The sequence below is a fragment of the Fusarium sambucinum genome, chromosome I (assembly GCF_050947815.1).
Source record: "Fusarium sambucinum isolate potato_lamoka chromosome I, whole genome shotgun sequence".
Taxonomy (NCBI): Eukaryota; Fungi; Ascomycota; class Sordariomycetes; order Hypocreales; family Nectriaceae; genus Fusarium; species Fusarium sambucinum.
Window position 1 is genome coordinate 1306027 of NC_139294.1, and position 17066 is coordinate 1323092.

The 17066-nt window shown below is 47.5% G+C and overlaps 5 protein-coding genes across 5 annotated transcripts; 4 read left to right on the top strand and 1 right to left on the bottom strand.

Moving 5' to 3' along the window:
* Nucleotides 1-682: 682 nt before the first annotated feature.
* Nucleotides 683-1452, bottom strand: FSST1_003162 (Redoxin; the record flags this gene model as incomplete). Its single annotated transcript, XM_083229217.1, has 4 exons — nucleotides 683-711; nucleotides 769-934; nucleotides 1010-1055; nucleotides 1127-1452. The coding sequence occupies 4 exons, from the start codon at nucleotides 1450-1452 to the stop codon at nucleotides 683-685; spliced, it is 567 nt and encodes a 188-aa protein (XP_083086592.1).
* Nucleotides 1453-2268: 816 nt separating this feature from the next.
* On the top strand, nucleotides 2269-2985 carry FSST1_003163 (uncharacterized protein; the record flags this gene model as incomplete). The annotated part of the gene is made up of 2 exons (XM_083229218.1): nucleotides 2269-2562; nucleotides 2611-2985. 2 exons carry the CDS (start codon nucleotides 2269-2271, stop codon nucleotides 2983-2985), a joined length of 669 nt encoding a protein of 222 aa, XP_083086593.1.
* A 5968-nt stretch (nucleotides 2986-8953) lies between these two features.
* Nucleotides 8954-11414, top strand: FSST1_003164 (Ras GTPase-activating protein; the record flags this gene model as incomplete). The annotated part of the gene is made up of 5 exons (XM_083229219.1): nucleotides 8954-9074; nucleotides 9128-9261; nucleotides 9310-9558; nucleotides 9611-11204; nucleotides 11254-11414. 5 exons carry the CDS (start codon nucleotides 8954-8956, stop codon nucleotides 11412-11414), a joined length of 2259 nt encoding a protein of 752 aa, XP_083086594.1.
* Nucleotides 11415-12369: 955 nt separating this feature from the next.
* On the top strand, nucleotides 12370-13575 carry FSST1_003165 (phosphotransferase family protein; the record flags this gene model as incomplete). The annotated part of the gene is made up of 3 exons (XM_083229220.1): nucleotides 12370-12468; nucleotides 12520-13136; nucleotides 13188-13575. The coding sequence occupies 3 exons, from the start codon at nucleotides 12370-12372 to the stop codon at nucleotides 13573-13575; spliced, it is 1104 nt and encodes a 367-aa protein (XP_083086595.1).
* Nucleotides 13576-14147: 572 nt separating this feature from the next.
* Nucleotides 14148-16600, top strand: FSST1_003166 (uncharacterized protein; the record flags this gene model as incomplete). Its single annotated transcript, XM_083229221.1, has 5 exons — nucleotides 14148-14448; nucleotides 14505-15159; nucleotides 15212-15529; nucleotides 15581-15644; nucleotides 15698-16600. 5 exons carry the CDS (start codon nucleotides 14148-14150, stop codon nucleotides 16598-16600), a joined length of 2241 nt encoding a protein of 746 aa, XP_083086596.1.
* Between the last annotated feature and the right edge of the window lie 466 nt (nucleotides 16601-17066).

Here is a 17066-nt window from a genome sequence, read left to right on the forward strand (position 1 = left end):
GTTGACAGTTCTACGAGAAGTAGATACGAAGATGTCGCCACAATCTTCACGGAGGCGTATACAGTTTAAACACTAGATCTGGCCGGGGGTTTTGCCCTCAATGGTGGTGAATTTAGATTGATGCCACAGATATGAAGACCAGACGTGTTTACGAGCTTAGCAATATCGCCATGATTGTACGGACTCAGTGTTCGTTTCTGGATTGTATACACGACGCAGAGGATTATCATGAAGGCGTAAGTTCGTTCGTGTAGATAACTGAAAGGTCAAGTGACAATCTTGCATCATGTGAGATACAGGTTGGGGATGAGAATGCGCATGAGACAACACTCTCATGGCATCTGCAAAGATCACATGAAGTCGAAGACTGACCCAACGCTGAGCTTCGGCTGGTGCATGGCAAATGATTAGAAGACCATGTGGCATGAATAAGATCGTGCACTTATTGTGGTGGCAATCTGTGTGAATCTCAATGGCAAGATTTGGTGGTTACTGCACGATGGCAAATACAAAGATATCACTGCACCTCGGATCCATAGAACCATGTAGATTGTCCGAGTAGGTTCGTTACTTTGTGCTCTTGTAACGTAAATTCTTAGATATTCCAAGGAACCTCCTGCAGATGGATGCATATTAGAGGACACAGATAACACAGCCTGCCTCGGCATGATCGTCATAGCTCCTATTCGAGAACCTGCTCGGCCATGGACACTGGTAAATGTATATTAGCATTTGAAAGATACAGCCACCAAAGAAAAAACCACTTACCAGCACTTCCTGTGTTATCTGGCTCCACGTAGGCCTTGCTGACCTTGCCATCCTCAACCTTGAGAGCGTATCGCTTGCCTCGCATGCCGCCGAAGACGGCGTATGCCTCGAAACCGAGGTCCAAGGCCTTGGTGAACTCACCAGTGGGGTCACCGAGGAATCGGATCTTGTATGTGTTAGAAGAAGTACATATGGAGGCTCTGATGAGGTGAATTGGTATATATCATGGATGTTGACTCACTCCGGTCTGCTTTGCGGGGTCAAGCTGGTCGCTCCAGGCCTTCATGCTGCGTGGCTAGTTAGCTTCATGTGGGACTAACCAGGGCATTAATAGAATTAAGAGGGAAACGAAACTTACACAAAGGGGTCGTTGACGGAGACAACAAAGACCTGTCCCGCCTGTTTGAGCTTGGGGTGGTTGATGTATGAGGGGACATGCTTGCTGGAGCATGTGCCAGAAAAAGCGGCAGGGACGCCAATGATGTATCCATTGGATGCCTTGAACTCTTCAGCGAGGTTAACTTTGTTTCCGGGCGAATCCTCGAGGAGGACGTCGGTGTTCGGGATCTCTTGGCCGACCCTGACGGAGGCACGAGGGGTCGAGTGGAAGCCACGGGCAGCGCCGGAGATAGAGGAAGAGGGCCTGGCGAAGGCGAATCGACGGAGGGGAGCTCGGAAAGACATGGCTAGAGGCGGATTGAGTCGATTCTTGAGGTGGATTGTACGGGTTGAGTGTGTATAAATCGGCAATTGCTGGTTTGAGGTTCGAGGTGGAGGCGGAGCTTTCGAAGCTCGGGGGAGCTTAGCTACTAAATAGGCTTAATGACATCAGACTGAGCTCCACTCACTATCAGTGATACAAATGTTTGGCTTTGGTTAAGAAACTCCAGCTCACCAAATGTGTTTTTGTTGATGGGAGAATTAGTTTGGTATGAAGATGTCTTTGAACTTATCAGATTGAGTTTTGTTATCAACAAACTTAAATATTTAGTTGAATCTAGAACTATTTACACGTAGGTAAATATTTTGAATCTATTTTTTCTTTTCTTCAACAACAAGCTGAGGAGCCGACACAATGAGTAGTAAAATATGTTGAATGCTAAACAAACAGGCTCTGCCTTGACTAAAAACAGGTAGGCAGTTACGTTGAAGTATCTGCCGATGCCGGTGGCACTAAAACAATGGCCTCTATGTGTACTACCATTCCTCTGAATCTGCATAATTAACCGTCTCTAAACATATTCACTAACAATACAGAGATGCAACTTAAGCATGGGAATTTAAATCCCCTTCCATAATGATCTCTGCCCTCAAGTGTTCTTCCTTTCCCGAGCTGAGCATGCCCTTGCGCACTGGATAGCCAGCCGCCCTTATTGTGAGTTCATAAGGCCACCGCATCTATAAATACGTGGAACACAAGCTCATCAGCTTATAGGCCCCTAGTCTTGACCACCGATGACGAGCCGAGTCGTCGGATATAATTCTTCAGGAACAGCAATCATGGATATTGCCAGTCTCATAGAATACTCAACTTGGACTCTCCAACGTCCTTTGGCCCCAGCAAGCGACCAAGATCAGAACACCACCAACGAGCCGAACGAAACAAATAACGTTTCGTCGCCAACAGTTCGGACACTAAAATACACATTGCCTACTTGGTTTCGACATTCCCTTGCGGTTCATGTTGTTGACTTCAGAGTCAGCCACAACGACGAAGGAGATAGAGGAGACAAACAAAGTGGTATATTCATCCAAACGCACGAAACTAGAATGCACGGCCGTCTTTTCATGCCCGTTCAGAACTCAGAGTCAGGTCAATATACGTTTGTGAACCAGGAATAGGACAACCTGGACCATCACCCGGATTTTGGCTCGGAGTGTACGATCGGCGTCATCTACAAGAAGGACTATGAGACCACCTTCAAGCAATTACTGAGTCTTGTCCCTCTGCCGCAAGATAGAAACTGCAGTGATACAGTTCCGTACGGATATCGAAACGGCGAAGATCAGGACCTGCCCCCTAAGGACTCGGCCGGCTGGGTAACAGCCGTTATCCAATTACTGGGAACACATCATCTGTTGATAGAGGAGGAACCGGACGACTGGTATATTGACGATAGGGGAGTTTTCCAGGAACGTGGACGGGATCAAACTGTAGTTCAGGATACCATCTACTGTGGGATCTCTACTATAGTGAAACGCAAGTCAGACGACTGAGTTTCCCCATGGCTATATCACGAGTACCAAAACTGTGATATAAGCAGATCAGTACTGGCGGCACAAGCAGATAACAATCTCTAGGACGTCACGAATTCACCGCGTAAAGGAATCGAAGTCGTAGGCATGCTTTGAAATCCGGAAACGGCTGATTTGACGACGCAACGTGCGACTTGCTATCAGTCGTTCGGTACATTTGACGATGCTCTGGCGATATTTATAAATAGAAATAGAGCAGTAATCACCAGAATCCCCCCAGAACGACAACAGTATCCAATGTTCAACATACTGGCCACACATGCTAGCAAGGGGAACAGTCTGTGTACTCCTGAACCATTCATGCCATCTGGTCACAGAACAGACTCACGTAGTCGCTACCGTTTCAAGAGGCTCAGCACAAGTGTGGTGTTTTTAATAGTTCATCACATATACATCATGGTACACATCACCAGCATTGATTGAACTGCCCTTGTCAGACACAAGGATAAGACAAGCATAATGCGATAAACATACTTCGAGACAGCCGTCAAAGCCGATGTTGAGGGTTGAGCAATCTGATACCGGAACCAACCGAGCCTGGGTGTGGGTTGTTACACAAACGTGACATGAGCTGCACTCGCATGTATGCAATGATGCATGTATTTTGATACACAATGGAGACAAACTAGGCTCGTCCCGTGAACAAAGTGGTCTTCGTTTCAGAATTGATCAAGGATTCGATCGGCCGACGACGTATGGAACCCTGTCTGGTAGGGGAAACACTGGGAGAATCACATCATCTGTGCTTTGTTCGACCACGTCAAGAAGCAAAAAAAAAAAACAGATCTCCTTGCGTATTCGGATTGTCTTCGGTCGTCGGCTACATGGTTCCATTCTTCCAGTTAGTGGAGTTGACGTGTAAAATGATAGTATCGATGAGTCTGTGCCGCATGCCAGGCACAATTCTCCCATAGGCCGATATAAGAGCTTACGACCTGGGGCCAAGTCAGCTTATTGTTCTTGTATATGCAGGGGCACAAACACGAGATCAAGGTGTCATTGCCGTCAGTTAGAAGCACGTGGGGGACGTGTTCTCTAGATTCTGATGGGATTGCCCGTAGTTATCCTGGACTTGACATGAAAGAGGGTGATAATGATCTGAGGTTAGAAGTGATAAGTCCAAAAGTGGACAAGCCGTACAAGCCGACAAGCAAGGAGTGATTGTGCAAGTGGACACTTGGAGGATACGAACGTTGGCTGGGTCTTGAACGTTGGTTCCAATTCCCCGGCTCAACCTGGCGATGCATGCTGATGTGCATCTACTAGCTCCATGCACTCTATCACCCGCTTTGACGCTTGCTTGCTTTTTCCTGGAGGCTTGGGACCCGACAGACTGAACAGTGAGTTGAAGACGCAATGCGTCAGGCTCCAAAATACACACTGATATACGGATATGCGTGACACAGACTCCAAGGCTGTTGAGGGATTCGAGTCTGGCATTCATTTCTGTTGGACGTGGCCAGGATGGCTAGTGATTGGTAGAAGCAACGACTAATACCCAGCGATGCAAGCCATCAACACCAATGTGAGGGTCTGGCGTTGTCTAGATCTTGTATCAGCTTAGCCACTCGAGGGAAACAATGCTTTCCTGAAAGTGAAAGATATTGCCGTTATTGCAAGACTGTGGCTTGCGTTGTATCGAGGATCACAATGTGGAGAGAAAGCCTTTCGCTTCGTGAGAATGACTTGTCATGGTCGGTTATCCAACATTGACATACATACATACCATGCGAACCTTGGTTTCCACTTTTCGAAAAGAGAGCCACAGAAGTATATGAGAAGGACGTGATATTGACGATCGTAGCATGGGGTTGTGGTATGAGACCGTAATCCGAACCGCCAAGCATGAGCCTCGCATTCGCCAAAGGAAAAGAAAAGAAAGGCAAGAACAAAATAGAACTCGATCGCCTTGTGACAAGGGGGTTCATGTGCTGTGATAATGCCCAAGATGGCGATCTTCAAAACTCTGCAGCCGTTTGTCGTTGCATCGTGTTTCTCTGCCGGCGATCGACAATGATCAAGTCAGGCCAAACAACAATTACAGCCCGCAATGCTTTTACTTTCTACAGGGAAGCCAGCAACCAGGCCATTGTTTGTAAGTACCTTTGGTCTCGATGTACTTTGCGAATTGAACAGGGGAGTGTACATGGCAGACAGGGGGACCTGGAAAGAGAGGGAATAAAGGCACAGCACGCCAGAGACATGGGTCTTGGGGCTGGTTATTAGTGAAGAAAGGTACATGGAGAGAAGGAAAGAAAGAGACAATTTGATGCGAGACATGCCGCGCTTGGGATGTGACGATATGTATGATGTGTGCTGATAATTGAGGGTAACAAGTCAATATGGAAGTTAATATTTAGACTAGACCAATAGAAAAAGACCAAGAACCCTTATTGTTGACGATCTTCAATATCTTCAATATCTTTTTTCTTTTTCTGTTTTTTAATAAAATAAAAATTGGGGGTTACATACTGCTACTACTATTATTGGGTCTTCATTGGAGCTGATGTGATTCTCATCATTTCACTATCAAAGTCAAGTCACTCTTCTCTCGCTAAAGAACATTATGACCTCATACAGTCACACGGGCGGACCTCCGCTGTATGGACTCTATTATAAGCTGTACCGGAAACCTGGAAGACTTGACAGATACTTGAAAGGTTGATGAAGCCATTCACAGATAACTCGCTCTTGATATTACAAGAATAAGCCCAAACATACCTGAGCATATCTGCCACAGAGCACAACTACAGAGGAGAAACACACATCATCGGACCCCCTCCATTATGGACTTGGAGGGCATCCACAACGACCCGTCAGTGGATGCATAAGCAGGTGCAGGCACTTTAGTAGAGCCTGAGCCCTGTGCCTTGTCTTTATATCTAGCCCGAAACGGGCCAAGGTCTAATCTACCCCTGGCTTGGCACGCAAGGATGAATGACTGACGCCCCCCTCCCTCCCTCTGGCCCCTCTGGTCCCTCTGGCGTCTTGTCTTGTCTCCTCTCTTCTCGCTTCGCTCTTCCTCGACGACCGCTAACTAGTTGATACTACGTATGTATTGCAACAAAACTTATCCAGGCACGAGGACTGATTTGGCCTTTAGGCTCTTGTCTGTCCAGTGAACAGGGAGCACCTGGGGTGATCTCCAACCCCCTCCTTGTCTACTCTCAGTTTAGTTTTGAACATAAAAGCTCTGTGCTTGTTATACGCTTCAACCTCTCTCAGCTTGGATATCAACAAGGCCACAGCTTTCTTTTGATAAGTGCCGTCAATTAATCTAGCGCTGCTGTGTCGAGGCCGGACCCTTCAGTTGACCGAGTTCCAAAACAACGGGAGTTTACCCAGAGTTTTGTTCTTTGGCTGGTCATGCTTGGGGAAAATCCTTAACATGGATCAGGGACACAACTAGCATTGCACACACACAAGACCAAACTCGTCAAGGACCATCATATCAAAACTATACGGGGACTGGTTGATACATAGATCGTCGCCACTGATCAGCCATAACAAGTTTAATAATTGTGGCGGTCTGGCGACGACAGGATGATCAATTCCAATCATAGCCCAGAACCTGCTTGAGAAGTTTGGGTTCAAGTTCAAACGAGATAGACGATTTGTTAGTAGTTTGTACCACCACAAACTGGGCTACCTTCTGTCAAAGAAACCCCGCCAATGCCCGCCTTTGCGACGCCTTCGTTCCACACAGATTCAAGAGGCGACTGGACTGATTTCCTGCTCGGGTCTTTGCTATAATTCTGTTAGACTCCTATGGCACGTGCAGAGTCAAAGTAATATCCGTCAAAGCTGGCATCAAAACGGGGACAAGGTAAATTGAACAAAAGAGTTCTTTGTTGCTCATCTGCAGCGTTCCAACGGTCTCGTTAACCGGCCGTTGAGGTATTCTCTACCTTGCAATATTCCGTATCATTACCAACGGCGATGGCAGGTTGTTGCTGATCCGTCATGGGCTCCCCTGTCGGTTCCCGCTACGATGCGAGAGCCCGCTCTAAAAACGATCATGTTTTCACATCCACTCTGCTTTTTGTCACTGTCTCCATGTGTCTCCTCCCCCTGACCCCAGCCCGTCTATGGAACCCTTCAGGGCTTGGTTTTGCTCTGCCTGTCCCCTTATCTTCCCTTTCTGTACGCATGTCTGGAAACAGCCAGAATTGTAATAACAAGGGTACATATTTGTTGATGGCTGCTGCGGATGGTTGTGATAATATTACAGAGTATATTGCTGTTAAATACCACCGCACCTTGGCTCCGAGGCCATCTCCAAAGGATCCAATGATAATCTAGGCTCACTCACTGTCAACAACAGTTCATTTGGCTGATTTTTTAGCTCCAAGGCTTCTGCATCCACTACATCGTAGCATGTCAGAAACCCAGACTAAACTCCAGCCACGTTGCCGAGGTAGGTAGTGTAGATATTCTGACGAACATACAACCAACTCCCACCGTCACTTATAAATTTCCGTTTACAGGGTATCATCCACCACAACTGTCCTCAGCTAATAAGGGACAGTCCCAACCTGTGCTGTGCCTTCCTGAGATAGTACTGCCTCTGTAGCCTCCCCCTTCCTGACCCTTATTTTGTTTCCATTATCAGTGCCTGCCTTTCACATAAGACTTGACCCCTGATTCTTGCCTTTTTGTAATTGATACTCGCGAGGTAGGAGGCAGGTACCTCCTTCCACTCAGTGAAAAGCCACTGGACACGTTATTTGTCACGTTTCTCGATAACCTCTTTCCTTCCGCTTCTAACGCTTTATTCAACGGCGATCGCTGCTCAACAATCAATTAATCAATCCACGCACCACAGCACCTTGCGATTCAGATACAGCAACCATCCTTACATCCATCGCTTGTTTCGCGTTTGCTACTATTCTGTTCCTCCTCCTATCTTTTTTCTCTCTCCCCACACACACACGCACTAGACACCAAGAAGCCCAAGCCTAAAACCCACAACGCACGTCCGTCCCTGCAGCTTTCAACGCCAACGATCCACCGACCGTCCCACGCGCCGTCTCTCCCTCCTGAAGTCCGCGTCTCAGCCGTGCATAAATCTGCCCGACGATACAGATTGCACCCTTGTCTGGTACCTTGCAGTCCACTACCTGAACCACCCCAGGACAAGTACCTCCTTAGTTTAGGTACTTGGTCTGTTCGTTGTGTCGCCTGTACCTGTACAATTCTATCACCGGCCCCCTTCCCCTTCCAAACATCTGCCTGTCTGCCACCATTATCACTACCACTACCACCGCTACCACCTCCACTTTCGTTATCACCATCGATCAATCCGTTGTCTTTTTGTCCTCCATTTTGCGCTTCTTTCTTGCTTGATCGTATTATCCTGCGCTCCTCGTGAGATCGAGGTTTTTACTCCCAGAACTTTGCTTCACGACACACTGTCGCCCCCCATCGATTTGCTCTCATTGCTTTCCATCTTCGATCGTCGCTTGTGTCCTCTCCTCTTTTGTCTTCCGATCGACCGTACCCTAATTGCGCGCCCAAACCGCCATTCGCATTTCATAACCGCTGACGAACCCGACCGACTTGTCGCAAGATCGATTTTTGTTCGTCCTTTTGATCGTATTGTTGTAATCCATCAACACACAGGCATCGCTGTCTACACGCCTGGCTACCCGCCATCACTCGACGACTTGTTTCATAACCACCAACGGATCTGTCTCGACTCACAGTCATCAGGATAGACTGGCACACCTTCGATTATCCGGGACAGCTGAGTCACCGCTCAATACGACTGTAATAACGAAGCTCTATTTGGGTTTCAAGAGGCATATGAGCCTAAACCTTTGCCCTCCCGAGTTGTAGCAGACACACTATGTCAGTCATGTTACAAACACCATCTCGAGCTTCAACCGCCTCCTCCTCTTCCTTCCAGCCTATATCTCGTCAGAACACCATGTCTTCCTACGATGGTTCGCGCTCTGCGCGCCAGTCGAAGCGCTATTCCATGTCGGCATTGTATATGTCGATTTCCGCCAACGAAGGAGACCTCCAAATTGAAGATGAACTTGCCAAAGGTAGGTGCCAGCCATTCCATAGTGAGAAGCTGAGCCATTGACTCTCTTTACAGCTCAAAAGTCCTTGCGTGATCTCAAATCGAAAATTTCATCACAGTCTAAGAAGAACTTCGTCCTTGAGAAGGATGTTCGATATCTGGACTCCCGAATCGCATTGCTTATCCAGAACCGTATGGCTTTGGAAGAGGTACGCTTGCTTTGGCAATTAAATGAACCAGTTCTCACAAGCAACTAGCAAAATGAAGTCGCCAGCCATCTTGAAGATGCTCTTGAAATGCAGCAGGGTGGTTTCCCAAACGACGATAAGACGCAAAAATACGGAAACCTGCTCTTCCTTCTACAGTCTGAGCCCAGGCACATTGCTCATCTTTGCAGATTGGTTTCCATGTCCGAGATTGACTCCCTACTTCAGACAGTCATGTTTACCATTTACGGAAACCAATACGAGAGTCGTGAAGAACACCTTCTCCTCACTATGTTTCAGGTACGTTTATTTACCATCATGCACTGAGCTGTTGGATTCTTACAAGACTTAGTCTGTTTTGACATATCAATTCGACAACACTCCTGACTACTCGTCCTTGCTTCGCGCCAACACACCCGTTTCCCGAATGATGACAACATACACTCGAAGAGGACCTGGTCAGAGTTTCCTCAAGTCGGTACTTGCTGATAGAATCAATGGCTTGATCGAATTAAAGGATCTCGATCTCGAAATTAACCCGCTCAAAGTTTATGAGCGAATGATAGAACAGATTGAGGAGGATACCGGCCAACTGCCCCCTCATCTTCCCAAGGGAATCACGGGCGAGCAGGCTGCCGAGAACCCTCAGGTTCAGGCCATTATCGAGCCCCGCCTGACTATGTTGACCGAGATTGCTAATGGCTTCTTGACCACCATTATCGAGGGACTCGAGGAAGCGCCTTACGGTATCCGCTGGATTTGCAAGCAGATTAGGAGCTTGACCAAACGCAAGTATCCTGACGCTAATGACCAGGTCATCTGTACCTTAATCGGCGGATTCTTCTTCCTGCGCTTTATCAACCCTGCAATCGTTACTCCCAAATCGTACATGCTCATCGACGGGACCCCGGCCGAGCGACCACGACGAACTCTGACCTATATCGCCAAGATGCTTCAGAACCTTGCGAACAAGCCATCATACGCCAAGGAGCCGTACATGGCTAAGCTCCAGCCGTTCATTCACCAGAACAAGGACAGGATCAACAAATTCATGATTGACCTCTGTGAAGTACAGGACTTCTATGAGAGTCTCGAAATGGACAACTATGTCGCTCTCTCAAAGAAAGATCTCGAGCTTGAGATCACTCTCAACGAAGTTTACGCAATGCACTCGCTGATTGACAAGCATCATAAGGAACTGTGGAAGGATGACAATTCGCATCTTGCCATCATCATGTCGGAACTGGGATCCTCGCCTCCCCAGCTACCACGGAAGGAGAACAGGGTCATCAACTTGCCCTTGTTCAGCCGATGGGAATCAGCCATCGGTGATCTCACAGCAGCTTTGGACATCACTCAGGAGGAAGTGTATTTCATGGAAGCCAAGTCGATTTTCGTCCAAGTCATGCGATCAATTCCATCAACGAGTGGCGTAGCCAGGCGCCCGCTGCGACTGGAACGTATTGCTGATGCTGCAGCCACGAACCGCAGTGATGCAGTGATGGTGCGCAAGGGTATTCGTGCCATGGAATTGCTTTCTCAGCTTCAGGAAATGCATGTTATCGACAAAACCGACCAATTCGGCCTCCTCCGCGACGAAGTTGAGCAAGAACTTCAGCATCTTGGCTCCCTCAAGGAAGGTGTGATCACGGAAACTTCGAAGTTGCAGGAGGTTTACAAGACCATCCGTGACCACAACGTGTATCTCAACGGACAGCTTGAGACTTACAAAAGCTACCTGCACAACGTTCGATCGCAAAGCGAGGGTACTAAGAGAAAGCAGCAGAAGCAGCAAGTTCTTGGACCATACAAGTTCACTCATCAGCAACTTGAGAAGGAGGGTGTCATTCAGAAGAGCAACGTTCCAGACAACAGACGGGCCAACATCTACTTCAACTTTACTAGTCCATTGCCGGGAACCTTTGTTATCTCATTGCACTACAAGGGTAAGTTGTACAGATTTCAGTCATGTGTAATAATACTAACCCGAGACAGGTCGCAATAGAGGCTTGCTTGAGTTGGATCTCAAGCTTGACGATTTGCTTGAAATGCAAAAAGATAATCAGGATGATCTTGACCTCGAATACGTCCAGTTCAACGTACCAAAGGTGTTGGCATTGTTGAATAAGCGCTTCGCTCGGAAGAAGGGCTGGTAAATGATCTATAACGACAATACGACTCTCGACCACAAAAACATCTCGACATATATTGATCCATGTACTACGACCACATCAGACGGAAGGGCTTGGCGTTATGGATACTGATACCACGGAATTTTCTGCTCTCTTGACCCTGGGCCACATAGCTATTTGGAGGGCTTGTCACCATGGTTTTCTTTGTTTGCTTTCATTTGTCAGAGTTTTTTGTTGGGCATGAATGTTTACTCCATATGTATTGTGTCGGCGGGGGTGTAAGACAGGGCAGGGAGGATTACTCTTTTATATACCGTTTGCTTGTTTCTTGAATAGCGGTATTCTGCTTCGGCTGGTCCGCGGTGGGAGCTTGTATATGGCGCCTCGATTATGTGTGCATGCCGATAGTTTGTTTAAGAGACGGATTGAACCCAGTAGGGGTATGGGGAATGACTGTGGGGATGACATACTGGGGCTTAAGTGGCCTCGAGCACCCTGATAATGAACGAAGGATGTCAATGTTTATAGCATAAAGTTGAAAGTTCTTATGATATGGGTACCGATTACGTGATAATTTAATTTTGTTTTGATAGGACAAAATTATCATGGATTTAGTACCTGGAGAGAGGTAGATGTCGATGCTGTTAGTAGGGAATTTATGAACCGAGGGATGGAACTGGGGATTGTGGAGACATCTTGGGGAAGAGGGGCCGCATGAGCTGCAGAGGCTAGGAGCTAGTTACCGTATCCCCCAGACATGAACCTCGGCATCTCATATAACAACCTTGGACTGGATGTTGACTTTCTTACGGAGTAGTAGTTTACATCTTTCTCTCTCCCTTTCATTCGCGATATCATATAAAGAAGTTGTCATTTAACACGACACGTTCTTCTTCATTCGAAGCAAACGCGTGATTGAGCATTGATATTCGGTCATCCCTTCATACTATCTGCTTTCACCTCGCTTTACTTTATTCCCATGGCTGGTAGAATTCGACAGCCCGTCGACGAGGCGGCGCTTCAGAAGTTCATTTCTGAAAATGTACCTGACATCAAAACACCAATTGACCTCAAACAAGTGAGTAGCTTGTTGCCATGTATTGTACTGCATCTGACATCAGACTGCTAGTTTGGCTTTGGTCAGTCCAACCCAACATATCAAATCACCGCTTCCGATGGCCAACGCTTCGTGATGCGAAAGAAACCACCTGGAAAGCTCCTCTCCAAGACAGCCCACAAGGTTGAGCGCGAGTACCGCATCATGCATGCTCTTGAAAACACTGATGTCGCTGTCCCTAAGACGTACTGCTTATGCGAGGATGACTCAATTATCGGAACACCGTTTTACATAATGGAGTTTCTCGATGGCCGTATTTTTGAGGACTTCACGATGCCTGGTGTAGAGCCAGCCGAACGTGAGGCCATGTGGCGCGATGCTGTGTTAACCCTGGCTCGGTTCCATGCAGTTGATTACAAAAAGGTTGGGCTGGAAAAGTTTGGTAAACCATCGGGTTTCTATCCTCGACAGATCAATACTTGGGTGACAATTTGCGGAAGCCAGGAAAAGGCTGTCGATATCGAGACCAAGGAACCAGTGGGTAAATTGCCATACTTTGAAGAGACTGTGCGTTTCTTTAAGAATGAGCGATTGCAGCCCAAGGACCGGGCAACGCTTGTACATGGTGATTACAAGATTGATAACCTGGTGTTTCACAAGACGGAGCCTAGAGTGATTGGAATATTGGAGTATGTTTTGGCGTCCTTTGTTCCACCTACTGATACTAACGATACTTACAGCTGGGAAATGTCTACCATCGGCCATCCCCTTTCCGATATCTGCAACTTCCTTACCAACTTCTACTCGGCCAAATCCCCTGGTGCGACTCCATACGATGCATCAGGATTCCTCCCCGGCAAAACCGCCGGGCTTCCACAGCCGGAGAAGATCTTGGAGTGGTACGCAGAAGAAAGTGGCTACGACGCTCGGCCGGAGGTGCCGTGGGGCATGTCGTTTAGCATTTGGAAGCTGGCGGGTGTGTGCCAGGGCATTGCAGCGCGTTATGCGCTTAGACAAGCGAGCAGTGAAAAAGCGAGACAGCACGCTGAGACGAGGGGATCTTTGGCTGAGTTTGCCTGGGCATTGGCTAAAGAAGCTGGTGCCGACGAGACTGTGACAAAGTTGTAGGATATTTGTTGTATCATGGCGTAATGTATGGTGTTTTCTTCAATGCACTGTGCGGTTCTCTTTTAGTAAATGATTGTGCCACTACAACTATAGGTTGCAAGATCGTCAGTAGACTAGGTACTATATATATATAGGTATATATGGAGTGGTGGTTGGTGTTTTGAGGTGCAACACCCCAAGATTCAAATCTGAAACATGCCAGGAGTTGACAGCTTATGACGTTAGACTTTTGCGATAACATCTTTTTCCCTTGACAAGAAAATCTTTGTTACTTTTTGCAGATTGGTCAATTAAAACTGTATCTCATCTTCACCGCCAAGTAGACCCTTATACATGCCCCATAGCGCGAATCTTTTGAGGGTCGTTTTACAGCACATCAATCAAGCTTATCGCTCGCTAATGCCAAAAAGGGCCAAAACTTGATTTACTGTAACTTGACTAAAATCCCCCTCGACGACGCGACATCCCATCAATACAATTGAGGGTCCTAGTCCTATCTACCCAACCTACTACTCCTTTAACCTAGACATTGAACTATATTGACTTACTTACTCACTGGACTCTTTCAATTCATGGCAGCCAATACTCGCCGGCGCATCACATTGCCGGACCCCTCAGCGGATGAACGTCGTCCTTTACTGAGTAGGCTCAGTACTGGTGGCGGCCCAGAGAACCGCGAGGCCCTGTACAGCTGCATGACAGACCCCCATAGCCATTTGCCCGTGTATACCAACATTCATCGTATCCGTCGCGATATCATCAGCGTCGTTGAGGATTACCTGAGCCTCGCCCAGCTGCAGGATCTGAGAATTAATGTGACAGTCGTGCGGCCGTTGGTTGATAAGTTCTTTGGCCTCAATGACATTTCTATCAGTAAGAAGAACAGTGAAGATGGATTGTAAATACCCTTTACTGACCACTTCTCATAGTCTACTGCTTGCTGGTCAATCGTGCACAGTTTCTGGAAGAGCAGTCTCATCTGAGCAATCGAAACAATGTTAACTTCACTCGTGCTACTTTATGTGAGCTGATTGCTACGCGCATTCTACGACGCTTTGGTGAAGTGCACGATGACGGCCACGATGGTCTCCTCTTACTCGCCCATATCCTCGTGGCAGGCTTTGAACCTTTTCAGAATGCTCCTGAAGAGATTCGAGACGAGGCAGAAAGGACAACTACCTGGGTGGATTATAAGACACTGCCTTCTCTAGAGATTGCCATTGTCACAGAGAGCAAGCACTTTCTCAGCTCGGCGACTTGTGAAAAGGTCGTCAACGCCATCTATGAGGGTCGAATCGTTTATACTCCTTCGACATTCTGGGACATCATCCCCGATCATTACAAGCTGAAGCCCATCTCTATCTATGACCCTCGCGACTCACCCCTCCTCAACCAGTACCGTCTGATCGTCCCTCGTACCCGGAATGTTCTGGAGTCCATCCAATTCGCCATGCTGCTCGCCCTCTATGTTGCGGTTATGGTTCTTAGAAGGAAGAACTGCTATGGGCCGACTGAAGCTGCGTTTTCCATCTTTGCTTTTGGATGGGGATTAGATCAATTTGCTACTATTTTGGCACACGGATGGTACGTTACGACTATGTCTCGACCTTTCATCATTACTGACACATATTGATAGGAATGTGTATACCCAAAACCTCTGGTCATTCCTTGATGTAACCTTTATATTTATTTACTGGGGATATCTAATCTTGCGGTTCCTGGGTTGGAAACTGGACGACACCAACCTGAACGAGCAAGCATTTGATGTGCTTGCGCTCGCAGCTCCCGTATTAGTTCCACGCCTGGCCTTTAACCTGCTCAGAGACAACTTGGTGTTTTTGTCTCTCAGGTCAATGATGGCTGACTTTTTCTTCCTTACGGCCCTCTCCGCCTGGTGCTTCTTGGGATTCTTGCTTTCTCTACTCTGGCTTGGCGAGGGAGCACACCCTCTTCTGTATGTTTCGTAATGTCGCTCATTGTGTAACGTGATACTGACGCGCACTAGGACAATATCGAAATGGATGATATACATCTGGTTTGGATTAGATGGTACAGGTATCCAGCGATCAGTAAGTAATTGTAATTCTATTCTCTATACTGCTTGATAACTGATATCTCTCAGACCGAGTTCCACTGGCTACTAGGACCTAGTGTTATGGTCGCGTTCGCTTTCCTAGGAAACACTCTCTTCCTTACCATTCTGGTCTCCATGTTGTCCAACACCTTTAGTAATATTTCGACAAACGCTATACAAGAGATCAGCTTCCGAAGAGCTGTGCTCACTCTTGAAGGCGTCAAAGCCGACGCTGTCTTTGCGTACCAACCCCCCTTCAACATCATTGCCGTCTTCTTATTCATCCCTCTCAAATTTGTTGTAAGCCCGCGCTGGTTCCACAAGATTCACGTTGCGGCCGTCAAGATTTTGAATCTGCCCCTACTTCTTATCATCGCTGTTGCTGAGCGTCGACTGCTCTGGCCTGCCCGAGTAATTGAGGATCCTAGCGAGATCAAAGCTCCACTGCCGACCAAGAGCCAGTTCTGGAAGATGTGGCGGTTGACGGTCCATCGAGATTTACGTGCTGTGTTTCAAGTCCCACCACCTGACGCAGTACACGACGATATTGCTGTCGACGATGACCTTACTCATCATCTCATCCGTCGCCAGTTTACACGCGGAGCCACAAATGAATTAGAGCCGCGAAACGCGGAGCCTCATGCCCGTCCTGATCCTGGAGGCAGACGACCATCTAGACGAGACTCTATGTTTCCAGGTATACCGGCACAGAAGCTGCGTGGATCTTTCTCCGAAAATGATATGTTCGAGGGGTCATCAGATAGATTGGCGAAAATGGAAAAGTCGATAAGACGCATGGAGGCTATGCTGTCGCGCCTGGTACCATCTGATGAAGATGCCATCAGTGACTCGGAGCTGGAGGAGAGCGGCACACTGAGAGGGGAGAACACGGCAGAGTCCTCATTTAGAAGATCGGAAGACCAAACAGCATGGGGAATTATGCAAGGTTAGGCCTGGTTACATACTGAGGATGAGCTTGTAGTGAGTACTGGATTACTAGGCAGCCTTTATATTTTATTTGCTTGGTATTGTTCTGGCACCGATTCAGTGGCACTGTCAGAGGCAAACTTCCTTTACACCACCAAATAGCGAGCTCTTCCTGAAAATACTAAAAGCATTCGCGTTTTTCTTCTACACCCAAATCTCTCACAGGTCTTCTCTTTTGATACTCAATATCGCATCCCCAGCCTAGGCTCCCAATATGTGCACAGTCACATACTTCAAGCACAAAAAATGCAAGCACACCTGGGTTGTCCTCACAGAGCCCTGCATGCCTTACATGGGCCTCAACACCTGCCCGACCTTTTGCGACGGTACAGCCAAAGATCCGCCCAAGTTTTACAACACGAAGAGTCAGCCTTGTCCGCGATGTCAACTACACGGCGTGTACGATCGCAACTTGGTTCGGATGGTGGAA